At 44.2% G+C, this 27,207-nt stretch overlaps 2 protein-coding genes across 9 annotated transcripts in view; one reads left to right on the top strand and one right to left on the bottom strand.

Annotated features, from left to right (window-relative positions):
- Positions 1-25,913, bottom strand: part of LOC105042150 (uncharacterized) — a 31,538-nt gene extending 5,625 nt beyond the window's left edge. For 3 of the 8 annotated variants that reach the window (XM_073243319.1, XM_073243317.1, XM_073243318.1), the window contains exon 1: positions 25,243-25,913. In XM_073243319.1, the coding sequence (XP_073099420.1) occupies positions 25,243-25,642 (400 nt within the window). In that variant the 5' untranslated portion in view covers positions 25,643-25,913. Of the gene's footprint in view, positions 1-17,029; positions 17,838-20,877; positions 21,289-25,242 lie in introns of those variants that run through there. The other 5 variants (XM_073243320.1, XM_073243321.1, XM_010919261.4 and 2 more) reach the window with 4 other exon arrangements.
- Positions 16,593-17,170, top strand: LOC109505686 (uncharacterized). Its single transcript, XM_019849544.3, has one exon. The coding sequence runs from the start codon at positions 16,793-16,795 to the stop codon at positions 17,000-17,002; it is 210 nt and encodes a 69-aa protein (XP_019705103.1). The 5' UTR covers positions 16,593-16,792; the 3' UTR covers positions 17,003-17,170.
- Positions 25,914-27,207: the final 1,294 nt, after the last annotated feature.

The raw sequence follows: 27,207 nt of genomic DNA, 5'->3' as shown, positions 1-27,207 counted from the left end.
TCACCATTAAAAGATATTTTATCTCTTCGAAATCTATGGGTATTCGATAAGAACCATCGATGCCCTCTATAACAAAATTTTCTACCATGTGACAACCATGTTGATTCTGTTTGATTGTAACAAGAAGGACATGCAAGTTTATCTTTTGTACTCCATCCAGATAAATTTGCATATGCAGGAAAATCACTGATTGTCCATAATAATGCAGCATGAAGTTGAAACATCTCTTTTTTTGATGCATCATACATAAGTACCCCTCTCTCCCATAATTCATTTAGTTCTTCAATCAATGGTTGTAGATAAACATCAATCTTATTGTCCGATCCTTTTGGTCCATCAATAAGCACAGAAAGAATAAAGAAAGGTTGTTTCATAGACATCCACGGTGGTAAATTATATGGTATTAGAACAACAGGTCAAGTGCTATGAGCTATAGACATTGATCTAAATGGATTAAATCCATCAGCTGCTAAATCAAGTCTAATATTTCGACAATTTGCAGCAAAAGATGGATTCCGTTCATCAAAAGTTCTCCAAGCAATTGAGTCTACAGGATGTCTTTGAACACCATCTTTTGTTCGTTCCTCCTCATGCCATCTCATTAACTCTGCAATTTTTGACGACATAAAGAACTTCTGCAACCTCGGCTTCAATGGAAAGTACCGTACTTGTTTTGCAGCAATCTGATTATTCTTAGTAGTATCATCATTTGAATCTTCTGTAAATTGTTTGTATCTAGAGCTCTGACATATTTGACATTTATCATGTCCTTCATCTTTGCCTCTAAACAACATGCAATTATTGGGACATGCATCCCATGTCTCATAAGTGAAACCCAAATTCGTGGTGATTTTGTTTGCTTGATAATATGAATTTGGCAAGCATACTCCTTCTGGAAATGCATCATTCAATAATTCTAGTAACAATATAAATGACTTATCTGTCCATCCACTTAGCACTTTCAAATACAGTAATCGAACAATAAATGACAGTGAGGTGAATTTCATGTAATTTGGATAAAGTGGACGTTCTGCATCTTCAAGAAGTCTAAAAAAATCTTTTATTTCTTGATTAGACCCCTCGTAACCCTCGTTCTCCATTAAATGATTAAATTTCATATTGTTATTTGACATTAAGATTCCAGTTGCATCTTGTATCATTCCAACCATATCATCTTCCGTATCAAAAAACTCTCTACTTCCACAGTCTTGGTTAGACTTAGTAGAATAGTACATCTCTCTATGATAAGTCCAAATCTTATATGTCGTTAAGAAACCTTTTGTAATAATATGTTGTTTCACTACATGTCGATTCTCAAAAAAATAATTTTTACACTTCTTACACGGACAATAAATCTTTGCATTGTCTGTCTGATTAACATATGCAAAGTCTAAAAATTTATTGACCCCCTCAATGTATGTAGGTGAAGTCCTTTCTCGCAAATCAATTCAACTTTTATCCATAACTACTATCCACTGATACTGTTATCGTTATGTATTTTCTGAAAATCATATACAATAATTTCTTTATAAATATCAAAAAAAATAAAATTTATAAAAAAAATAAAATTTACGAGGATACATATCGAAACAGATACAAACTTCTTAGTAATATGAAGATGATCTCTTAAAATAAAAGAAGAATAAAATACTAAGTAAACTTTAAGCAGGAGGGTCTAATTTTAAACCTTTCAAAAGAAAAAGAAAAATATACTAGCAAATCTCTTTCACATATATGATATGACATACTAGCATAATAAAAAGAACCTTGACATTACAAGTGGAACCAAAAGCTGAAACACAGAATGACCTTTAGTGAATAAGCCACAAAAGTGTAGTTGCTCTTTGTTTTTCTTTTGTTCAATTCTGGAGCAATAGTTTACCCCCTCCCAAAAGTGTGAAAGACTGGGTGACACAGGAAAATACTTATGCTTTAATAGACAATTAATAGAAGGTCTGAAACTGAACAACTTTTAACAAACGATTTGCTAAACCTGTTTTTGGCTTAAGCTTCTGGATGGAAACATCTTCCATTGCAGGGTCAGTAAATGTAAGAATATTATAACCACCTTCACTACACCAACTAATGAAATCATCATCCTAACTCTACCACTTAATCCCATTAAGCTGAAGGTCTCAAACAAGACGCCAGGAAAAAAGGAGGACATTGAAGGCCAGAAGTCTATTCCCCATGACCTATGATACAACTTCCCTGGTCCAAGGACAGCATTTTGAGATGCAAGCAACCAAGCAGTACCTCGTTATATGAGTATAATTACCTACCTCTTCAATAGAAAGATCTTAAAAATGAATCCCAATGATAAGCAAAGAGGTGGCAGCTAATTATGGACATTCCACTCTGCCTCTTTTGCTTTCAAGAACAAATCAACACTTCAACCGAAGAAAAAAGAGGGGAGAAATTTGACACACTAAACTCAAATCCAGAATTCCCAAGTCCAATCACATTGAAGAAGACAAAACCATGATCGAAGTTAAATTTGATGTCCACCTAGCAAATTAATCTCTGTTTATCCAACACAGATGCCGCAACCACAGGTGCTGGATAATCCATATATAGAAAAATTAAGGGTTAAACGGAGACCAAGACTGGAAGATGGAACAAACTATATATTCCCCATTAATTTGTTCTCTCTATTCGGTTGACATCGAAGAGGGAGAGATCGAGAAGGAGAGGGAGGGATCGTACCTGATCGGGCTGGGGCACGTCGAAGAGATTGGGGGCCACGCCGTGGGGAGGGGCACGATGGAGAGATTGGGGGGCATGCCGAGGTTTGGAGCGGCATGATGGAGAGATCGGGGGGCACGTCGAGGTTTGGAGCGGAAGAGGGGGAGGAGGCGCAGTAGGGTTTGGAGAGGAGAAGAGGAGACTGCAGTAGGAGAGGAGAAACTGAGAGTTGAGCGCGGGCGGCGGGATTGGTTTTTATTTTTTATTTTTTACCACGATGCAATGCCGTCGCAAAAAAGAAAATTAAGCGCGATGTTAAAAAGTGTAGGCGAGAAGTTTTTTATCACGACAAAATGCCGTCGCAAAAAAAATAAAAAAATTATGGTTCGATTTTTTACTACTGCAAAATACCATCTCAAAATATATATATATATATATATATATATATATATATATATATATAAATTATAAATTATTTACCACGGTCTACTATCGTGGTAAAATCGTAGATTATTTATCACGGTGTATTACCGTCGTAAAAACTCTACTTTTTACTACAAAATTTGATTGCCGTTGCAAATAGTAATTAAAATTTATATCTTATTTATGAAGGTTTTTTGCCATCACAAATAATTTTTTTGCAACGGTAAATCAACCGTCGCAAAGAAGTCCGTCGCAAAAACATCTTTTTCTGGTAGTGTTTTCTTCTTGCTTTTGGCTGCAGTGGTCATTCGACAAAGCCCTGGACTAAGCATGGGCACTCACATGGTTAACAAAATACCCTTTAGATGCTTGATGACAACTGATGAGGGCTCTCGAATGATGCCTCTAGTAGGTTTGTCTATAATAACTATTGCGGCCAATCTCCTCGTCGCCTAGTCACCGGGAACGAGCACCTGCAAAAGAAGTCCGCACTGATCGGAGGTGACTCCGGTGGAAACCCTCCGACGGTCAAGTCAGAGAGGAGACTAGGCAACAGTAGAAAAGAATCAAGGAGCTCAGCGAGAGAGAGAGAGGAGGAGTCCTAGGGTTTCGAGAGAACCTCCTCTAGCACTATTGCCTTCCCCATTTTATAGTAGAGCGCGGCATGGCGCCGTCATTAATGGTGCAGACAATGGAAGGAGTTGTCAAATCATCGAAGACTGTCAGAGTCACCATGGACTGTCAAGTCGCTGTGGGCTTGTCACATCGCTGGGGTTAATCTATGTCCTTGGCAGGACAATGTCCCATGGCGGCTATGCCGCATACCTTTGTCAGGACGGTGGGCCTCAGTAGTCGTACGGTGTTTGAGGAAGCCGACCGACCATACATCGGCATTTGGTTGTGGGATGTCGGGTGAAGATCCAGGGACACCGTCGGTCGGTTTAATACCTCGCTGAGGTCGGACGTCGGCTGCCGCCCCCGATAGTGAGTCGGTGATTTGGGCTCCACCGCTCGGCTGATTGGGAACAGAATGGGTCTGCCCGACCGACACTCCTTCAGTCGGATAATGTCGACAGCTTACTATCGGCAGTCATCGATCAGTGCAGTCGGTGGAGTCGGGCGTCGGTCGGAGTCATCCGTCGGTCGTCGGTCAGATCGGTCCGAGGGTAAGTCGGCGTATGGGGGTCAGTCGGTATATTCCAACAATCGTGAGGTATTGTCCGCTTTGGAGCGGGGCCTGGGCCTCTGACCCAGTCAACACCCACCCCTCACGGTTTTGTCCCGCAAAAGGTGCCTCACGTGGGAGAGAGGGAACTCGCACTAATAAGTAGTACATTCTCTTGATTGTATCCGGTATGCGACTTTCGGGCTCAATGCCCCCGATGCCCATCCCACAACAGCCCCCCCAGCAAGGGAGTGTACTGCTGCAGGTAGGGGACGGGTTTCCACAGACGACGTCAATGTTGAGGTTACGTGCTTACTAGTACGGACCCCATCTCCTCCACCCAATCATGAGGTATTGTCCGCTTTGGAGTGGGGTCCGGGCCTCTGACCCGGTCAACACCCACCCCTCACGGTTTTGCCCCGCAAAAGGCACCTCACGTGGGAGAGGGGGAGCTCGCACTAATAAGCAATACATTCTCTTGATTGTATCCGGTATGGGACTTTCGGGCTCGATGCCCCCGATGCCCATCCCACAACAATAACATTGATTTAGTCGACAATATTATTAACTTTTCTATAAACATGTTAGACAACAAAAGAGATAAAAATTAAAGTTTGATGGCTGCCACGCTCGATTGGTGATGATTCTAATGCCGAACATCGATGAATTGGTGTAGGATGATGGAGGAATGGCTTTGATTGACACTCCAATCCTAATTACGAACTGAAATAACAAAAAATGAAGAGTCCATCTATTAGAGCATGTCTAACAAGGAATTCTTCAATGCCCGAAAGAGATCCGAGAAGCAATGTAAGAGAGTCGAAATAAAACTTATTTGGAGGGCCCTTAGGAATGCATTATATAGATAAAGCCAAAGTCCAACACCGAGAAATTTAGAGGTTGTTGCGGCCAATCCCCTCGTCGCCTGGTCGTCGGAAACGAGCACTTGCAAGAGAAGTCCACACTGACCGGAGATGCCTCCGGCGGGGACCCTCTGACGGTCAAGTCAGAGAAGAGACTAGGCAACAGTAGAAAAGAATCAGGGGGACTCAGCGAGAGAGAGAGTGAGAGCTAGAGAGAGAGAGAATGAGTCCAGGAGCTTGGAAAGAACCTCTTCGCAGCACTGTTGTCTTCCCCGTTTTATAGTAGAGCGCGGCGTGGTACCGCCATTAATGGCGCAGACAACTGGGAGAGTTGTCAAATCGTCAGAGGCTGTCAAAGTCGCCACAGACTGTCAAGTCACCATGGACTGTCAAATTGCTGGGATTAATCTATGTCCTTGACAGGACAATGCCCTAGGGCGGCTATGCCGCACGCCCTTGTCAAGGCAGCGGCCCACAGCAGTCGTACGGCGTTTGGGGGAGCCGACCGACCATACGTCGGCATTTGGTTGCGGGATGTCGGATGAAGACCTGGGGACACCGTTGGCTGGTCTGACGCATTGCGGGAATCGGACATCGACCACCACCCCCGCCTGACAATGAGTTGGTAGAGTCGGGCTCTGCCGTTTGGTTAGTTGGGAACTGAATGAGTCCGCTCGACCGACATACCTTCGATCGGATAGTGTCGACAGTCGTCGGTTGGTGCGGTTGGTAGAGTCGGGCATCGGTCAGGCAGGTCCGAGGGTGAGTCGACGTGAAAGGGGTCGGTCGGTATATCCCAACATTTGCCTCCCCCCCACTCCTGAGTCGGATGTCGTGCTGGCCAGCATCTTCGCGTGGGCGACGGCTTCGGGCGAAAGGAGTGGATATCCATCGCATCATACTCCGACTTTGGCGACCGTACCAATGATCGATCTGGTATCAGACGTCCTATTGGTGTCAGGCATCCCATCGGTGTCAGATGTCCTATTGGGAACAGAAACCGTCGTTTCCGCCGTCTCCTCGGGAATGCAAACCGCCATGATTTTTTCGCCACGTGGCAGGGAGCCATTGGGCCGAACCCGTTCAGACGGATGGAGGTGACATGGCCTGATCTGAGGTAGGTGCATCGAATCGTCGGACCGAGGGAAGACCCAGATGCCACCACGTGTCACGATCTGGGAGACCCTCGTTGGGCGTGCTCTCATCCCGACCGTCGAGGGGCATTATATATATAGGACCACCTGCATCCAAAACTCCACTTTTCGTAGCCCTGTTGCCGAGACTCTGGTCGAGTGATCCCCCTTTATCTCAGGTAGTTGTCCCCGCCTCCCTCCTTAGAAAGTTTTCCAGGAGCCTTCGTCTTTGTCTTCTCATTTTCTCTTTGCTTCCTTGGAATTTTCTTCCTTCTTCTTCTTCTTCATCCTTCGACCTTGGTTCTAGCATCATGGCCAGAACTTCCCCACGAGGAAGTCGGTCGGGGAACCCGACCGATGATTCTCGATCGACCTCGGAGGTGGAGGTCTCTTCACTTTCGGATTCGAACATCGATCAGCTCCGGGAGCAGTACAGCATCCCGAAGCAGTTTCGACGTTCGCCCCTGGGGCCGATGGTCGGGTTAACAACCCACCCCCGGGCCAGGTGGCTTTCTATGTTGAGGACCTCTGGGCCAGTCTTCTAACGGTCGGTTCGTTATTTGCAGTTAATCTACAATATGTCCGAGCTGGAGGCCGGATATCGAAGGTTTGGCGATCTCCGGGCGGCTTGGAAGGATAGGGCCGCGACCACCGAGGTCGAGAAGGCAATAATGGTCGACTAGCTGAAACAGTCGGTCGACCGTGAGGCCCAGCTCGAAGAGGAGATCTTCCACCTTACCGAGGAGGTCTCCCGCCTTACCGATGCCCTGGCTACTTCGGGGCCGAGCTGCAGTCGGCTCACAAAGAAGCGAAACGAAAGTCCTGCACTGTTCGCCGGCTGCGCCGCGAGCGGGATGACTACGTCCGTGAACTCAAAGCCGAACGCGAGCAGCTCCAGATAAGTTTAGAAAATCTCATCAAGGTCGAGGAGAATTTATCCTCCGCTCAAGCTGATGCAGACATAGCGAGGGCGGAGGTAGAGTCGGCGAAAGAGGCAATAGGTCGGGCCGTGGAGGACTTCCGCGGCTCCGACGAATATCGGGAGGAGCTCTTGGAGAGCGATTTCATCTCGTACCGAGTGGGGTACGAGGACGTCCGAGGCGCAGTCCAGGGTCTGTATCCGAAGCTTGATCTCAGTAGTGTCGTTCCCCCAGGGTCGGAGGACCAAGTCACGGAAGAAGTGGCCGATCCGTTGTCGGGAGATCACACTGCCGTGGAGGAAGTCGTCCCGGACCAGGTTGCCGAAGGCGAGGCGGCTTCGACCCCCGATGCTACTTCGGCCCGAGTGGACACACTGACCGCCCCCAACTTCTCCCGATAGAGGAAGCCGACTCCGACGAGTAGTCAGAGCATCTTTTGTTTTTGCTTTTATTTAGTGTACTTGTAATCGGGCTTCGGTCCAATTTTGTAAATTCAGTTTATGTTTGAATGAAATTGAAAACTTTTCAACTATCTCTCTTTCTTTGCATATCCTAAAATGTGTCTTGGAATGTATGTTTCGTCGGAACGCCCTCGAGCGTATAAGTCGTAGGCCCGACGTACCTAGCTAGGACGTTCGATAAGATCTCAGGTAGCTAGCCGGGACAGTCGGTAACACGCGCCACGGTAAAGGCAGAGCGAGCTTCGATTTTAAGTCGACGTCCCGACTGTCGTACGATCCGACAGTCGAGAGTTTAAGTCGAGCGTCTGTCGCCCGGACCTGAGTCGGACATATTTGTCGAGTCGGGTGTCGTCTTTGATCCGATCATCTCGTAGAGTCTGATAGTCGAATGGTGTCCGACGCATTTGGTGATGACAAGTCAGTCATCCGTTGCCCGGTGCTTTGTCGGGCATATGCGTCGCGACGTGTGATAAACGGTGGTAAGTCGAATATCCTTCGACCGATCGTGACCTGATCGGTATGTCGCGAACGCGACGTTGGTCGCGTTGGCATTTTGCCTTTCTTGGCCGGAGCCAAGTCGGCAAATTAGCCAGTCGTCTTGCTCGAGAGTTGACCAAGGAAGGAGCATGGCTTTAACTTAAGGGGGTTTCATCGCCATCGCCGGCCTTCCACCAGCGTAGATATGTCGGTCCTTGTAAAAGTCTGGCGTATCATCGGTGATCAAGCCGCAGATTCCTGACGAAACGTCAGGCCCAAGTTGGGGCATCGGGGCTCGTACTACTGGTGAGCGTCGGCCCACAATCGGAGGGCCAAGATTCTAGATTCTGGAGTTTTGAAATTGAGTTTGTATTCCGAACGAGGGTACACAGGGTTCACTGGTGGTACAATCTCAGGTTGTCGGTGTTCCAAGTCCGAGGAATGGCCATTCCTTCTAGAGTCTCCAGTCGGTAGGCTCCCGGCCTGTAGGTGTCCGCTATCTTGTAGGGCCCTTCCCAGTTCGAAGCCAATTTTCCTTGGTCCAGAGGCTTCGAGACTCTCGTCTTTCTTAAGATCAGGTCCCCGGGCCTGAAAACCTTCGGCTTAACCTTAGCATTGTAGTATCGGGCCACTCTTTGTCGGTAAGAAGCCATGCGGAGTTGAGCCTCCCATCGGAGTTCGGGTAGGAGGTCCAAGTCGGCTCTCCGACATTCGGAGTTGCCCGGCTTGCAGTACTGCTCGACTCTAGTCGATGGTAGCCCGATCTCGAGCGAGATCATCGTCTCCATCCCATAGGCCAAGCTGAAAGGAGATCTCCGGTCGGGACATGGGGTGTCGTTCGATACGCCCAGAGGACGAAATTCAATTCCTCGACCCAGAGGCCTTTGGCTTCATTCAGTCGGGTCTTTAGTCCATGCAGAATAGTTCGGTTGGTTATCTCGACCTCACCGTTGGACTATGGATGCCCGACCGAGGTCAGCCTGTGCGTGATATGGAATCTCGCACAGAACTTTCAAAAGTCTCGGTTGTCAAATTATCATCCATTGTCGGTGATAATAGTGTGCGGTAGCCCGAACCTGAAGATGGACTTCTGGACGAAGTCTTCTATCTTTCGCTCGGTGATTTATGCCAGAGATTCGACTTCTACCCACTTAGTGAAGTAGTCGATTGCGACGACTATGAACTTTCTTTGGCTAGACGCTGAAGGGAAAGGACCGAGTATGTCGATTCCCCACTGAGCGAAGGGCCTCGGGGCGACAACGGGAGTGATCTGGTTGGCGGGTCGGTGTTGTATGTTGGCGTACCTCTGGTATAGCTCACACCTCTGAACCAATTCAGCCACGTCCTTTCTCATGGTGGGCCAGTAGTAACCCTACCGTAGGACTTTGTAGGCTAAGGATTTGAACCCCAAGTGATTTTCGCAAATCCCTTCATGTACTTTTCTGAGTGCGTAGTCCGCGTCAGTCGGTCCCAGGCACCTCAGCAAGGGAAGGGAGAATGATCTTTTGTAAAGTTGGCCATCCATCATTACGTATTGGGAGGCCGCCCATCGGAGTCGTTTGGCTTCCGCGGGGTCTTCAGGGCCGGTTCTGTCGGTCAGATACTGAACGATCGGATCCATCCAGTTCGGCTCGACCGCCAGTTGCAGCACCTCCTCGGCCCTATCGATGCTCAACTGCTCGAGACTCTCCACAAATGTCCGACCCAAGGCGTTGTAGGCTGATGTCGCAAGCCTAGAGAGTGCGTCGGCCCGAGCGTTCTCCAACCTGGGAATGTGGGAGATCTCGAAATACTTGAGGTGTGCCACGAGATCTCTCACCTTCTGAAGATATTTTGCCATGGTCGGGTCTCGCGCCTCAAATTTGCCTTTGACTTGCCCCACGATCAGCTGAGAGTCGGAGAAGACTCTGAGGCTGTCGATCCCGAGCTCCTTCACTACTCTCAAGCCAGTGATGAGCGCTTCATACTCGGCTTGATTATTGGAGGCTTTGAAGTCGAACCGGAGGGCGTACTCGGTGACCACTCCCTCTGAGTTGGTGAGTAGGAATCCGGCTCCGCTCCCTCGAGCATTGGAAGCTCCGTCGATGTGCAACACCCAAGTGAACCCGGGGTCAGGTTCGAAGATTACAGCCTCTTTGGAGCTCCCGCCTTCTGATCCTTGGTCGGTTGTCGGGCACTCTGCAATAAAGTCGGCCAAGACCTGGGCTTTCAAGGCAGGTCACGGTCAGTATTGAATGTCGACCTCATTCAGCCTCACCATCCATTTCACCAGTCGTCTCGATGTATTGGGGCGACGCAAAATCGCCCTCAGGGGCTGGTCGGTGAGGACCACGATAGCGTGCGCTTGGAAATACAGACGGAGTCGTTGTGCAGACACGATCAAGACGAATATCATTTTCTCCATCTTTGAGTACCGAGCTTCAACTTCGTGGAGCACTTTGCTGGTGTAATATATGGGTTGGTGAATTCGGCTCTCATTCTCCCGGACGAGCACCGAGCTAACCGCCTCTAAGGAGGTTGCCAAGTAGAGGTACAGTGTTTCCCCGACTTCTAACTTTACAAGCAGTGGCGGGGAGGCCAGATATCTTTTCAGATCCTCGAAGGCCTGCCGGCACTCGTCCGGTCAAGAGAAGTCCTTCGTCTGCCTCAGGGTTTTGAAGAACGGGAGGCATCTCTCTGCCAATTGAGAGATGAATCGGCTGAGCACGATGATCCTTTTGTTAAGCTGCTGTACCTCCTTTTTGGTGCCCGGGTGCCGCATGTCGATGATCGCCTTTATCTTCTCAGGGTTAGCCTCAATTCCTCGCTGAGAAACGAGGAACCCAAGAAACTTCTCCGAAGTCACCCCGAAGGTGCACTTAGTTGGATTCAACCTCATCCGATGTTGACGAAGGGTGTGAAAAGTTTCTTCGAGGTCTTGGATAGATCTGAAGCTTGCGCGCTCTTCACCAGCATGTCGTCCACATACACCTCCATGTTGCACCCGATTTGATCTTTGAAGACATTATTGACGAGTCGCTGGTAGGTGGCTCCGATATTTTTCAGTCTGAAGGGCATTACTCTGTAGCAGTAAAGGCCCTTGGCGGTCACGAAAGCTGTGTGCTCTTCATCTTCGAGCGCCATCCGGATCTGATTGTATCCGGTGAAGATGTCCATGAAGCTGAGCAGTCGATGGCCAGACGTCGCATCTACGAGCTGGTCGATTTTTGGGAGTGAGAAGCTGTCCTTCGGGCAGGCACGATTTAGGTCGGTATAGTCGATGCAGATCCTCCACCTCCCGTTGGCTTTTTTCACCATGACAACATTGACGAGCCAATCGGGGTACGTGGTTTTTCAGATGAAGCCTGCCTCGAGTAGCTTGTCCACTTCCTCGTCGATGGCCTTCTATCTTTTAGGAGCAAAAGACCGCTTCTTCTGCCTCACCGGTCTCATTTCAGGGTCGATGTTGAGTCGATGAGTCATCATCTCCGGGGGGATGCCGGACATATCCACTGTCGATCAGGCGAATACGTCGGCATTGGCCTTCAGCAACTCTACTAGCTGTCGTTGCTCAGGGTCGGATAATTGGGATCTGACCCAGACCACTCGTTCGGGATTCTCCGCTATCGAGACGGAAACCAGCTGTTCGGCCGGATCGCCCCATTCTTCCTCTCTCCGCTGGTCCAACTTGTCGGCCGTCAGGGAGTCCTTCGCTTCGTTACTTCGAGCAGAGATTTAGAAGCATCATCGGGCGAGCTGTTGATCCCCGCGCATCTCTCCGACTCCATTTTTGGTCGGAAACCGAACCAGCAGGTGGTAGGTCGAGACTATAGCTCTGAGGGCATTTAGTCCGGGTCTTCCAAGTATGGCATTGTAGGCCGAAGATACTTAGACGACTGCAAAGGTTAGGTGGACGGTGCTTTGTCGTGGTTCGGTTCCAGCTATCACGGGAAGAGTAACTTCTCCTTCCACCGTGACGGCTTCCCTGGCGAAACCCACCAGGGGCGTGGAGACTCTCTCGAGCCGATCAGCCGACAGTCGCATTCGGGAGAAGGTCGAGTAAAACAGAATATTAGTCGAACTTTCATTATTAACAAAGATCCTTCTTACATCATAATTTGCTATTGTTGCCGAGACAACAACAGCGTCGTCATGGGGAGTTTGGATTTTTCGAGCATCTTCATCTGTAAAAGTAATTACATCGTCTTGGCGCAACTTCTTCGTTGACTCCCCTCCAGCAATCGTCCCCTAGTCTAGTCGTTTGGAGATCATGTTGATGACTCTGGCCGTGGGCTGATTGTTCGCTGCCTCCTCAGTCGGTTGGGATCGTCGGTCGGGGATGGGTCGAGTCGATGATTTTTTTCGAAATTTTTTGAGATACTCTCGGTGTATGAGAGCCTCGATTTCATCCCTAAGTTGGATACACTGCTCGATGTTATGGCCATGGCCTCGATGAAATCGACAGTACTTTCACCAGTCGAGGCCCTTTGCCTTCAAAGGCGGAGGCCGTCGCAGATATTCTTCCTCTTCGATCTCCATCAAAATCTATGCATGAGGAGCAGAGAGAGGAGTATAGGAGTCATACCTGAGACGCATCGGCCTCGGACTCTGCCGTCGAGGCGATCTCGAGCTCCGTCACTGGGGTGAGACCTGTTTGTCGGTCGGGGGCCTGCTAAGCTTGGCAGGGGCCCGATCTTTCCTTCGCTTCTCCTTCGGGCCCTTGGCCTTTGTCAGGCGCCGATCGGAAGCTCCTACGTCTACGCGCATATATTTGTACGTGCGCTCCAGCAGTTCGGCGTATGTTCGGGGGAGGATCTTGTCCAAGGAGTATGTAAATCGGGACCCCCTTAGCCCCCTCTTTATGGCTGAGATAGCCATGTCTTCGTTGAGGTCCCAGACCTCAAGCGTGGCTGCGTTGAATCGCATCACGAAGTGTCGGAGCATCTCATTTTCTCCCTGCTTGAAGAAAAAAAGACTGTCTGAGGTTCGTGGGGGCTTCCGACTGGTGCTGAAATAGGCCACGAAAGCATGTTCGAGCTGTCCGAAGGAGTGGATGCTTCCTGAGTGGAGGCCGGAGTACCAGGTCCTGACGGCCTTGCAAAGTGTGGCGGGGAAGCCGATGCAGAGAAGAGCATCGGTTACCCCTTGGATCATCATGAGAGCCTTGTAGCTCTCCAGATGGTCAACTGGATCGATGGAGCCATCGTAGGGCTCCACATGAGGCATCTTGAACTGACTAGGGATCGGCTCGTCGAGGATGAGTCGGGAGAGAGGTTGGGCGGTCTGGAAGTCGATGTCGTTCGAAGACTTCTGTTCGTCCACCTGAAGCTGGGCAAGCCGACGGTCGATTTCTTCGAACCTACGTTCATAGTCGTCGGCCTGTCGGTGCTGGGAGACCCCGGGGGTCGAGTCTCCCGACGAATCTGAGGGGGAGGCGGATGGTGTTCGCGGTCGCTTCTCCTTCCTTGCTCGTTCCAGCTGGGAAGGAGAGGGTCGTCGGGACCGATGGGTATTATGCCATGGCTGCCTCTCCTCCTCTCGGTGGGAGTGCTGTGACGGTTGCTCCTGAGAAAGAGACGGAGACCGACGCGGGCGTCGGTGGCTGCTCCTGGAGGGCATCAGGTGTGCCGTCGGTTGCCCCGCCGGCGTGTGCGGCAACCGGGTTGGTTGTTGTTGAAGGTTCTTGACTGCATCCGTCAGCACAATCATCTGCCGCACAATCGTCGCGATTTGCGCCTCCTTGGTCACCACAGGATGCGGAGAGCTGGGCTCCACCATGGAGGGTGGAGGAGAGGCCTCTTCCCAGTGGGAAGAGTGTCTCGCCGATCCGATGGCCCTCGATCGCTGAGCCCTGGTTCTTATCATTTCGAAATAATTTTTTCAAGCTTTGTGGAGGTCGTGATCCTTCCCCTACCTGGCGCGCCAAAACCTGTTGCGGCCAATCCCCTCGTCGCCTGGTCACCGAGAACGAGCACCTGCAAGAGAAGTCCACACTGATCAGAGATGCCTCTGGTGAGGACCCTCCGACGGTCAAGTCAAAGAGGAGACTATACAACAGTAGAAAAAAATCAGGGGGACTCAGCGAGAGAGAGAGTAAGAGCTAGAGAGAGAGAATGAGTCCAGGGGCTTCGAAAGAACCTCTTCACAGCACTGTTGCCTTCTCCGTTTTATAGTAGAGCGCGACGTGGTACCGCCATTAATGGCGCAGACAACTGGGGGAGTTGTCAAATCGTCGGAGGCTGTCAAAGTCATCGCGGACTGTCAAATCGCCGTGGGCTGTCAAATCGCTAGGATTAATCTATGTCCTTGGCAGGACAATACCCTAGGGCGGCTATGCCGCACGCCCTTGTCAGGACAGCGGCCCACAGCAGTCGTACGGCGTTTGGAGAAGTCGATCGACCATACGTCGGTATTTCGTTGCGGGACGTCGGGTGAAGACCTGGGGACACTGTCGGCTGGTCTGGCACATTGCGGAAATCGGACATCGGCCACCACCCCTGCCTGACAGTGAGTCGGTAGAGTCGGATTCCGCCGTTCGGCTAGTCGGGAGCTGAATGGGTCCGTCCGACCGACATACCTTCGGTCGGACAGTATCGACAGTCGTTGGTTGGTGCGGTCGGTAGAGTCGGACGTCAGTCAGGCAGGTCCGAAGGTGAATCGGTGTGAAAGAGGTCGATCGGTATATCCCAACAGAGATATATGATGGTCAGTGAGATAGTAAACCGTGTATGTTGTTTGCAAACTATATCCATGCTTCTCAATCATGATGATTCATTTGAATATCGCATTTGTTAGAAAATAATTAGCAATTTGCTATCAACTAAGAAAAATCGGTTCCCAAGTGTAACACTTGTCTCCTATTTTCAAAGGCAAGGTGACTTCGATTAATTCCAACGAAGAAAGCAGCTTTTTTTGGTGAAACCAATAAATCGAAATGACTCGCGAAGCTAATATGTCAAGACCATTTTATCAGCTTTAAAGGTCTTCTAGAGACTATAATTATGTTTGCATGCTAACCTCCCGAAGTAATATAATTAGTGGCAATTTCTAGGACAATCATTGGATAGTTTGCTGGTAGCCATCGACACGATGATTCAGAATTGTGACTTGCTCTACTTATTTATATTTTTAATGTTAACAAAATTATTTTCATTAAATAAAAAATTAAAATAAATTTTTAATTTTATTTTTAATTTAAAAATAATTTTTTAAATAAATATTATGTAAAAATAACTATCCATTTCAAAAATAAGTTAAAAATAACTATCTATTTTTAACTAAAATTATTCTTATATTCTTCAAAATATTACAGTATTATATTATTATAATATAATATTTCTTTACAATAAGATAATAAAATAATATTACATTATATTAATATAATATTTTTTTATAATAATACAATGTTACTTTATTATATTATATTAATCTAATATTTTTATAATAAAATAGTATTATATTATATTAATAAAATATTTTTTATAATATATAATATTATTTTATTATATTATATTAATGTAATATTTTTTTATAATAAAGTAATATTATATTATCCTATTGCAGTATTTCTTTATTGCAGAAGTATCTTATAATAATATAATATTATTTTATTATAATATAATATTATTTTATAATAGTATAGTAAAATTATATTTTATATTAATATAGTGTTACTTTATAACTTAAAAAATAATTTAATCATTTCATCCCATTTGATTAGTTTCTAAATTACGTTTCAAAGAAGAATTTTTACTAAAAAATTAAGTAGATAATTATTTTTAAATTTAAATTTAATTAAATATTTTATTTTTAATTTAATTTATCAAATATTTTTTTTCGTAAATAATTTTATCTCAAGATTAAATAATTTTTTTGCAATACTTTTTAGGATAATTTAAAGTAAATTATTCCACCCTATGGGATGGAGTTGTCTCCTTGGGAGTCGAACGGGGCAGCGTAAATTCATCCGTCCATCCATCGGCTCATTTATTGGTTTTTATTAAATTAGGTCGCACTCAGCCCGATGTTTTCCTCGATTAAAAAATCGGACTAATTTATTCCATAGCAATGCAATCTTCCAATGGGAACAGGACAAAAAATCTTAGGTGCATATTTTCTACACTGAGCACCCCGGATACGGCTGGCAGCCTTACGGAGCGAATTTTTTGTACATAGAGCACCCTGGTCAAGTCTGGCAGCCTCACGTGACTGTCTTCTTTATTTATTATTATTATTATTATTTTTACTAAGGAAAGAGAGCAAGGCTACCACGGGCTCACGTGACCGTCTGTCAGCTTCGTACGTTGACCGCCAGACGCAAGGAACCAAAACCACATCACCATCCCTTTCTTTATTTTTGGTGGAGCATCACCGTCCTTCCCTCAGCACCAAGTAAACCTACCATAAACAAGCGCCTACAAAGGAGGGAGAGAGAAAAAAAAAAGAAAAAGTTATGCGCCTTGCAAGGCAGTGCCGACACGTGTAGCGGCCCAGATCCGAGGCTCGGCACGTGGGACAGCATCTTTCGAGAAGCATCCGGGACGGTGCACACCCTTCCATCTCTCCTCCTTTTAAGTTTGTTTATTAGTTTATCAACGACACCAAACCTCCTCTCTTTCCTCCAATCTCCACTTCTTGCCGTTGGTTTAAGACTCCAGGGGAGGGGTGAAGAGAGAGAGAGAGAGAGATGGCGGATTGGGGGCCGGTGGTGATAGCGACGGTGCTGTTCGTTCTGCTGTCGCCGGGGCTGCTGTTCCAGCTGCCGGGAAGAGGGAGGGTGGTGGAGTTCGGCAACTTCCAGACCAGCGGCATCTCCATCCTCGTCCACGCCATCATCTACTTCGGCCTCATCACCATCTTCCTCATCGCCATCGGCGTCCACATCTACACCGACTAGAATACAACCACCATTCCATTCTCTCTGTTTACTTTTTTTTTTTTTTTTTTTGCTTCTTTTAAAAGCAAGTGGAAATCTCTATTGTTCTTCTTCTTCTTGTGATCTATAAGTGAAGGCCATCTTCAAAGTACTGTGATATATTTTCCAATATACTTTATTGTTGTTCTATGGACTGATTTCAACTCTCTTCTGACAAGACATGGCATCAGTCTTGCTTCATGAATGAAATGGATGGAGACGTTCCATGGCCTCTTTTTTTTTTTAGGCATTTTATTTTGTGCTCGACACGTGAAATGCCAGCTGTTTGCGTCTCAGAGCGGCAACCCATGAACGGTACTCGATGCTTATCGGGCCCACACGCTTCGGAGTTATTATTATGATGGCCGAGACTTCTCCAGATATTGATATAGAAAAAAAAAATTAAAAAAAAGCTAGCAGCCCAGCAGTGGCAACTACATATAATATTTCTATGTATTTGATTTAGATTACAATTCGATTACAATTCATTTATCACCGAGAGTGGATGAGAAAGAGCTGCTATCTTAGCTGCAGCCTGGCATCGAATCAATTGGGAGTTTAGGAAAGAGTTGACATGCAACTAGGAAGCAAAAGGAGATGAAATGAGGTACCAATGAGAAATGATAAAAATAACACAGAAATCTCATAAAGAAGCCATACAGCTGATGTGCAAATTTCCCAGTGCTCTATTCCATGACAGAGATGGGGAAAAAGATGGACAAGACCCCCATGGCAGACAGCATCCTGAGGTCATTCTCTTAACAACTGTGAAGATAATATCAGTTGCTGTTTGCTGGATCCAGCCTTTTACTGCATCCTTTGGGAGAAAAAACAATTTATAGCATCTTTTTGTTGATCATATATTTGAAAACATACTCACAGGATGTGATGGTACGTTTTATTGAACATCACTACATACATGAAAATATAGTATAGAAATAAATATTATTATATGAACATTGAAAAAAAGTCAAGTGATGACCGTTATAACGTTACGAACACCATAGTAGGCATTATCTAAAATGAAGGCATCGTCCAACACAACTTAAAAAAAAAAAAAATCAGGTCCAACATAAATAGGGCTCACAAAATATAATATAAATCAAGCGATGAAAATGATATAGATATTATCCAATTAAATTTATTTTCGTATCCAAATCAATTCGAATATGAATAAAAATTTAAAGATCAGACTAACATATATATCTGTAAAAAATAGATATGGATATGGATAAACAACTATCTGATTTGTATCTGAATATTCAAATCTATATATAATTTTATATAATTATATATGATATTTATTAATTTAAAAATATATATATAATCATATAAATATATTTTTAATTTTATTTATCATATATTTAGTAATATATTTGATTTTATAGTTATAAAGTTTGATTATCTAAGTTATATTCGTCGTTATATTCATACTTCTAGTATTCGAATTGTATCTATATCCGTTTAAAATAAATATGGATATAAATTTTTACATCCTCATAATATCCATATTTATTTTTGTATTCGTCAGACAAAATAAATATGAATATAGATATGCTAATATCTGATCCACATCCAAAAAGCCCCTGAAATTTGCCAAAATATAGCTATAAAATCAGGTAATGATGTAGAAAAAAAAACTGTAGCCAAGGGTAATGCTTCGAAGTATGCTACCATGCATTGGACCACCACATCTCTACACTCCAAGGGCTGTTTGGTTAGCAATTGAAATCAAAATCGAAATACAATCAGAATGAATTGAAATCGAAATCAGAATCAAAATAACCAAATCTCTTGAAATGTTTAGTTCATGACTAAAATCGAAATCGAAATCCAAATAGAAATAAAAATTTGAAACTTTAGAATAGAATAGAGATTGAGTTTTAGGTAGATCGGACCATTTCCATTTCACCTCGGAATTGGTATTAGAATGAAATTTCTCCTAATCAAATAGTTAGAATGAAAGTTATCTATTCTCATTCCGATTTTAAACCCCAATTCTTCTAACTAAACATCTCCTTAATTGATTCTTCTTAAGATTGATGTACCTTTATGTTGTTCTCCTATCATTTTTATGGGTCGAACTAGAACATCTCACGTGCAATGCACCCGGATAGAGATATGATGTCTATGAGAGTTGCATTACATTATTGAGAAGAAAAGTGTCCTGCACATGATTATTCAAAGAAATCTGATCACACAAATAACCACATCTGGAAGGATCATGTTGTCTTAACTACTGAAGAAAATTTCTATTTCAACTATCGAAGAAAATGATATACTTATGTGGTAATGTTTTTGGAGGTTCTGTATGTCCTGTGAAAGAACATACCTTTCAGTACGAACCCTAGTGCACAGCCCACAAGAAAAGGACTAGGTACCTAGTGAAGGACTTATGAAGAAGGACCAAGAACCTCTTGGTAAACACTGCATCTGATGTGGGCCTATAAATAAGACAGCCAGCACATTGCTATCAGTTTTGGACAAAATGAAAAGATAGGTCTGGTAGTTTTATAAACTACAGCCTTTGAGGTGAAGAATCCTAATCCAAGCTGCAAAACATTCAGAAAAAAGATAGATTTTGATGAGAGCAAATACCGCAGCAAAGGACATACAGATCTTTCAATAGCACTAAGAGTGAAGAGAGTCGCAAGTAGGCCCATGCACAGAAAAGAAATGGGCCTAGTAGGTAACCTCGGACTAGCAAATGACCCTCTTCAAATTAAAACTTTTGCCTTGTTGTCACTAGTTGGCTAAGGGAAGTTTAGGGGACCCAAAGAGATAAATAACAACTTGACCATGGTGGAATATCAACATGAAACTCAGTTACAATTGGCACAAGCTTGGGGCTGCAATATGCCAATTTAATGAAACCTTAGGATAAGGTTAAATGTTTCGAGAGAACTACAAGATTGTTGATTTTCTAGATTTGAATCTTAAATATGCAGCTGAACATATTTGACTAATTATGAAATAGATCATTTAGGATTGGCAAGAAAAAGTTATGCCTAAATTGAGATCAATCTGATAATAAAACTTACATTAAAATAAATTTTAAGTGAACTGGAAAAGAAAAGAAGCAGATGAAAAGAAAAAGGCGAAGAAAATATGCCTCAAGTCTCCATCTCAAGGGTTAGGAAGAACATTGACTCTACACTAGAAAAGTTTTAATGAATCCACATATTCACCACAAATCTCTAAATATATTAACCCTACAAGTCTGTAGAAAATTTTGGCCATCCAACTAATCTATCACCTCTTAGATAAAAGTCTGGTTGCTACCCTGCCGCTTGATGCGTCTGTGTTAGTGCTGGGGACAGCAACCTCCTTAAGTAAATCCCCCATGTCTGTAGAACTTTTAGCCATCCATCTAATCTGTTACCTCTTCAATAAGAGTTTGGTTTCTACTGTGCATTTTTCTATGACTGTATTGAGGTGGGGATAACAACCTCCTTAACCGTTAACCTTACAAGTTTTGAGAAAATTTTAGCCATACCTCTAATCAACCACCTCTTAAATAAGAATTTGGTTGCGAGTGCACGCTTCTGTGCGTCTGTGCTGCGAAGGGGGAAGCAACCTCATCAACAGTTTTTTCAGTAATGATGGTGACGACATGAATTCATCAAACTTAAGCTTGAAGGACTCAGTGCACAAGGAATAGAAGGAACCAGTGCTAAAAGGACAGGAACTTTAACCTGGGAAATATCGAGGTGGCAGCGAAGAAATACTTCTCAATAAAAATACATGGACAAAGAAGCACACAGTCGAACATGCTGCGATTTCTCGATTTCTACCCATCCTTCCTGAGGAATTTTATGAACTTAAGATGCCATTAAAGACAATACAGAGATTGAGGATAACCTAATGACAAGTAATAAGAATAAATGGTTTGAGAACCACTGTTACAAATTTAAGTTCCTCTTCAGTGTACAAACTTCTCTCAGAGTTGAAAGGGTAAAAGAACACTTCATATCCGAGTGAACATTAATGTCCAACAGAAGAAACAACATAAAGTTTACTTTGATGGTACTTCCAAATTTTGATAGTGAACTGATACAAATGAGTATAAAGTTCTACAACAACAAATGGAAAATCAGTAGGAGGAGCTAAGGTTGGTCCTAGCTCTTGTGCTGAAAGCCTCACAGATATAATAGACGGTTTGCCATTATATTGAAAGCTGTGCAGTCAACAAAATTCAGTACAACTGCACTAGAGAAACAGAAACTTGAATTATGTATAAAAACCAGCCTTTTGTACATGATTCCCACCTGTACCAGAATTACATTTGGATCAATGTAAATGGTAATATTACATGATCATCACTCTACTAGTAATCAATTTCTTGTCAGATAATGTATTGGCTTAATTGATGATTGACTTCAACATTGTGCATCCACAATGACATGCATGCTTAAAACTGAGATATAAATGGCAAGCAGTTTCCAAAATACAAGAAAATGAAACCATGAGTTGCTTGTTATGTTGTTTGGGTTGTCCACTCATATGCTATGTGGATCCAAGTCAAGTGCTAAAACTTTTTCTTTGCACATTTATACCAATGCCTTAAAACACCGCAGCATGGGATGCCTACATGATCTACAGGTGGGGCTACCCAGGCACCTGCCTTAAATTTTGCATCATGTTTAAATATGGAGGATGAGATTGATTTACAAATTGGTAAACGTTGTCAAGCTGGTAGCTCCAACTGACTATTTAAGTTACCTGAAATTGGGAGAGAGTGTAAGAGCAAATACTGGTGCAGGTGCAGGGTAGCAGCTCTATGTTGTTTCTAATAAAAAGAGGAAAGGAGAAGAATAGGAAGAACCTAGAAGAAGATAACCTTTAAATCATATTTAGCATCTTCATTTGGTATGGAAGGTGCTATGACAAGAAAAGTTCCGATCACTTCAGAAGTTGCTTTTTTCTAAATAGCTTCATATTTTTCATCCATGTCATTTAGAAAGTTTTAAGCTTAAGCTTGACAAGGCTAAAGGAATCATATATTGACTTTACCTTATTGTAATCAATAGGCAATAAGAATGTTTCTTTGATAGGCAACACAACCATCTTGGTCACATTACAGTGTTAAAAACTTGTTATATTGGATAAATAAATGGTTGTTAAGTTCTTTTGAGCATGCACCTTCATGAGATGATCAACTAAAGAGACTAGAACTGCAAGTTCCACTAATTAGATGAATCATTTTGGCTACCCCAAAAATCCTGCAGTTGGAATCTTCTAGCTGGTTATCAACAGATCAGATCCCCAAATATGCAGAAAGAACCCAAGGCTTGCTAGCAACATTCTCTGCTGTGGTCAAAAGAAAATATTTGGAATTCTCTATACACCATCAGTCAGTTCCTAAGAACTTTCGTAGACAACACTACTATGACGTAATTTGAAATGTGTACAAACATGAGATAAGGACATTGGATCGAAAGAATAAAATACTTGAAAGAATCAAATAAATGGTAGTTTGAGATGGATCCTCACATATGAAAATCATGGAAATGGCCAGTGCACATTGGAAATGGCATCTGTAGCATGTTAGGATGTGATTGATGATTAAACCTCTCCAAGGTTGTTATAATTGGAGATTAAATCAAGAAAAAGAAATGCCCACATCCCCGAGAAATACTTTACATCCCCCAAATCCCCGAGCACAAAGCACACCTCCGGCGGATCCCTTCTCCCAACGGCCGGCCGACCCGGGACCCTCTTTCTCTTCCTCTCTCCCCCTTCTCTCTCTCGTTCTTCCTCCTTTCTCTCCTCCTTTCTCTTCTCCTGCTTTTCTCGAGGACCGGCGAGGCCATCTCCGGCTTTCTCCAGCGAGGCCATGTCTGGCGATCTTGCTTTCTCTTCTTCTCTCCTTGCCATTGGAACCCCCCACGAAAAGCCACTCACCCTTTCTCTATGATCCGGCGAGGCCACCTCCTTCGGTGGCCGTCGGCCCCCTCTTTTCTATTCTCTGTATTCCGGTCTGGGCTCCCACTTTTTCCTCCTCTGATGGTCGGCACCGGGCCCCTCTCTTTCCCTCTCTTCTCCTTCCTCCCTCCCGATTCCGTCTTCCCCCTCCCTCCCTCCCTCTCTTCTCCCTCCTCTCTCCCTTCCTCCCTCTCTTCTTTGTGTTCCGATCCCTTTGGTGGATCTTTCCCTCTGACGGATGGTGGACGGCAGAAGGTCGAGTCCCCCTCTTTCTCTCTCTCTCCCTCCCTTCACAGGTCCCTTTCGGTGGTAGACCAACCCTCCCTCTCTTCTCTTTGTGTTCGGATCCCCATCGGTAGGGCCCTCCGATAGACAATGGATGACGGTAGGCTGGATCTCTCTCTCCCTCCTTGTGGCCGGCCGTCACCCCCTCCCTCTCTTCTCTATATTCCGACGCCCTTCGATGGTTGGACGGAGGCCGTGGACCGGCTCTCTCTCCCTCATCTTATAGCGGCCGGACGGACGCTGCACCCTTCTCTCTCTCCCTCTCTCTATTATCTTTCTCTTTCTCTATTCTCTCTCTCCTCCCTCCCCCATTTCTCTGTTCAGGATGGAGGCCTCTCTCTCTCCTCCCTCTCCCATTTCTCTGTTCGGGATGGAGGCCTCTCTCTCTCCTCCCTCTCCCATTTCTCTGTTCGGGTCATTCCCCTTTGCGATGAGCCCCTCCTCCGCCAGTTGTCGGTCTATCCCTCTGTCGTAGCCGGCCTCTCCCTCCGCTGGTAGCCCCTTACCGGTCAGGTGCTGTGCTCCACCACAGCTGACCGGCCGTCACCCCTCAGTCCGATACCGTGTCTCTTTCTCTCTCTCGTTCCTCTTTTTTCTAGGTTGCTAGACTCTCTCCTGGCACTGCTACTAGGTCATCACTGGCAGGCGACGATTCTATCCCTCCGACGAGTGTGATGGTCAATGTTACTCTCCTCTTTGCGCTCCTCTCCTCTTAACATAGTGGTCGATGTCGCTCTTCTCTCCTCTCATCACCTTGGTCTCCGATCAACATTCCTCTCCGATGGTTTGCATCATCCGACGGCGGTATGATGGCAGTTTTTTCTTTTGTAATTCAAATTTTAAAATCTGATTGTTAAGGGGGAATTTGAAATTTTCAATGTTGGTTGATGGGTTGGTAGAAGAAAATTTAAAATTCAAATTTAAAATTCGAATTTCTGTATTGTAGGTTTGGTGGGGGTTCTTTTTTTTTTCTTCTTTTGTACTCTCTTTCTTCTTAATAAATTTCGTGACTATTGTGCTAATGCACATTAGTTTCCGTTTATATCAAAAAAAAAAAAAAAAAAGGAAAATGCCCACATGAGCACTAGGCATGCATCTATACTTGCTGACATGGCTGCAAGTAGCAGCTTGTGGAAAAATGTAACTGGCTTCGAGCATGACAATAATTTCAGAAAATGCTGTCGTTACATGTCAGTGGTTCTGTGTGTGTTTGGCAGTGTGTGGAGTGAATTATCCCTGCATGCTGCTGCTTCTGTGCTGCCACAGCAGTGAGCAAGGATTCATGCATAGGTGGTCACTTGGGCACTCCAATAATTTATGGAGAACCATAGAACTCCAATAATAAGAGCTGAGATCATGACACGCCATAGAAGAGGGTCCTACACGCATTTACGATTGAAAGAATAACAATTGGCACTTATCCAAAGGGAAAAGATCCACGGAATGTATAGATCATCCCTGAAGTATTGGAAAAGTATCACAATTATCCCAAGCACTAACTAGAGACCTTCCAAAGGAATCTTATGCACAAACAGCGCACTAATAACATTCAATAACAAAACAGCCACTTGCCCTTAGGTTCCAATAAACAAAGAGATATCTTGACTTTCTCATAAACAATTACCAATCATGCAAAACATTCGCATGCCTCATATAATTCGACAAAATTACTATTAGCAAAATGCATTGAATCACAAAAAAAAAAAAAAAGCACCTAAAAAAGTCTTCTTAAAAAAAAAAAAAAAAAACCACAAACGCAATCCTATTTTCGTCACAAGAACACCAAGAAGATATCTCAGAAAGATTGAAAGTGATCTAGAAGGGTACAGACAGGACCTCGAAAGGTTTATTCATCAGAACTAGGCAACTAATCAATCTCATGATCAGCATATGTATTTAAAACAAGAATCGAAAATGCAATAAAACAGAAGAAAAATCCAATTTTTAGTAGAAAATTCAACTTATATCACATCAGAGATTTATAAAGCAACTAAAACTTCCATCAAATTCACCTGGCACCTCGTTGGAGGACGCTTCGGCGGCCGAAGGGAAGCCGAGGCAAAGGATCGCCCGCCCCAATCCAGAAAGATTGGAGACGATTCCCATGAAACCGAGCACCATCATCATCCCCAGCACCCAGGGCATCAAAATGAACCCGATCGCGAACGTCACCGACCCGCAGAACATCATCGCCAGCGACATCCCGAGCAGCAGCGACGCCAGCCCCGTCGGCGACAGCTGAGGCCGCGGCCACCTCGCCAGCCGGGGCTCCGCCACCGCCCTCGATGCCCGGGCCGGCAGCGGCTGCGGCGGAGGCATCTCCGGTCCAGCTAGGTGGGGGGATCGGAGGACCGAGAGGAGGAGGGAGCAGAGCTCGTAGAGAACCCGCGATGGCTGGTCCTCGCTCCTCATGGCGGCAACCCTTCGCCCTGGAGACGGAGAGCAGCGAGAAGAAAATTCCCGAAATATCCCCGGCGGTGGATAAATTTTCCGGCAATGGAGGAGGGCGAGGAGTCGATAGAATGGGATCGAAACTCTTCTCTCTCTTCCTTCTGGCTTTGATCGGAAAGAGCTCCCGGGAGAGAGAGTCAGAAAAATTGGGAAGAGCAACAGAAAATTCTGATATATTCACCCCCGCTTACCATAACAAGCTACTGACATTACACGTGAACTGAGGGATTCGGAGTGAGTAGTTAAAAATAGAGACTATATTTATCCATTTTTGAGTAATTAAAAGGTTACTTTGTTTGTAAGTAATTACAATATTTTGATATATCCGCTCTGTATGAAGTGAATAAGTTGAAAAAGGGAGTGTATTTATCTATTTTGTTTTTTAATTTCTCTTTTCCTTTCCTTTCCTCTTCTCTCTTCAACACGGATTACAACTCACACGTGTGGCCGTTTGGTATGCTTGTTGAGTTGTTAATAACGGAGATCGCGTGTGGTTTGAGTTTTTCTCTTTCTGTTTTTTTTTTTGGTAAGCGAGTGTTTCTCTTTAAAGACCTACCAGCACATAACAGTTTCTAATAACATGGTACAATCGATATCTTACACTTTAATAGCATTGATTTTTTGGTATTAAATAAGAATATTATATACTTTGAAAATAGTAAAAGAGTTTTTTTTTTTTTTTTTGACGTTTTATTCAATACATAAAGAACTTTAGTGCAGTATTCTATCTCCTATTTTCCACCACAAATTTGAGTAAAAAGGTAAGAACAAGTATTTGATCTATTGCCGTCCCCATTAAAGGGTTGTGCTAGTTAGTTAATTAATTTTCAAAAAATATTCTATCATTTCCACCTCATCTGGATAATATTTCAAAAAATAATAATATTATGTAGTTTGAAAATAATACAAGATTTTTACGTCTTTTTAATAAGAATTTAGACAATATAGCAAAACTCAGGATCCATTATGGAATTATTATGATTTATGGTACTTGCTGAAAGTTAATTCACTTTGTAATGTTTGACCATTTCAAATAAGCTGTGGCATTTCATAATCATAAAGGACAGAAATACATCATCATACCTAGATAATGGAAACAAAGGACAACCTTATCTCTAAATCATCGATAGAGAAATAAGATTCAGCGATCTCTGATCTAGTTGATTAACCTTTCTAGTTTGTAAGGACACCCGATATATGATTCCAATTAATTCTTTGTTTTGATGAAATAATTCCGATTAATTCTGTCACTGGCTCTTCTCATATCTACTTTTACAGCCATGGATGCCTTTGTTTTATGGTCATTATCAAGGGAATAAAGAATTGTTTGAGCCAAAAAATAATAATCAAAGATGGATCTACCCCGTGCAAGACCCTTGGTATTATATATTGAAATTATAAGTGTCCAATAACAGCTACTATGATCATTAATTAATATTCATGATTTTTGATAAATGATTGTTAAGAAATATGTCATACTGTCAAAATGCATATAAAATATCCATCTGTTGGAAACATTGCAGGGA

Source organism: Elaeis guineensis, chromosome 9 (genome assembly GCF_000442705.2).
Source record: "Elaeis guineensis isolate ETL-2024a chromosome 9, EG11, whole genome shotgun sequence".
Taxonomy (NCBI): Eukaryota; Viridiplantae; Streptophyta; class Magnoliopsida; order Arecales; family Arecaceae; genus Elaeis; species Elaeis guineensis.
The sequence above is the reverse complement of the archived record's forward strand: the minus strand, read 5'-3'. Positions and strand labels throughout refer to the sequence as shown.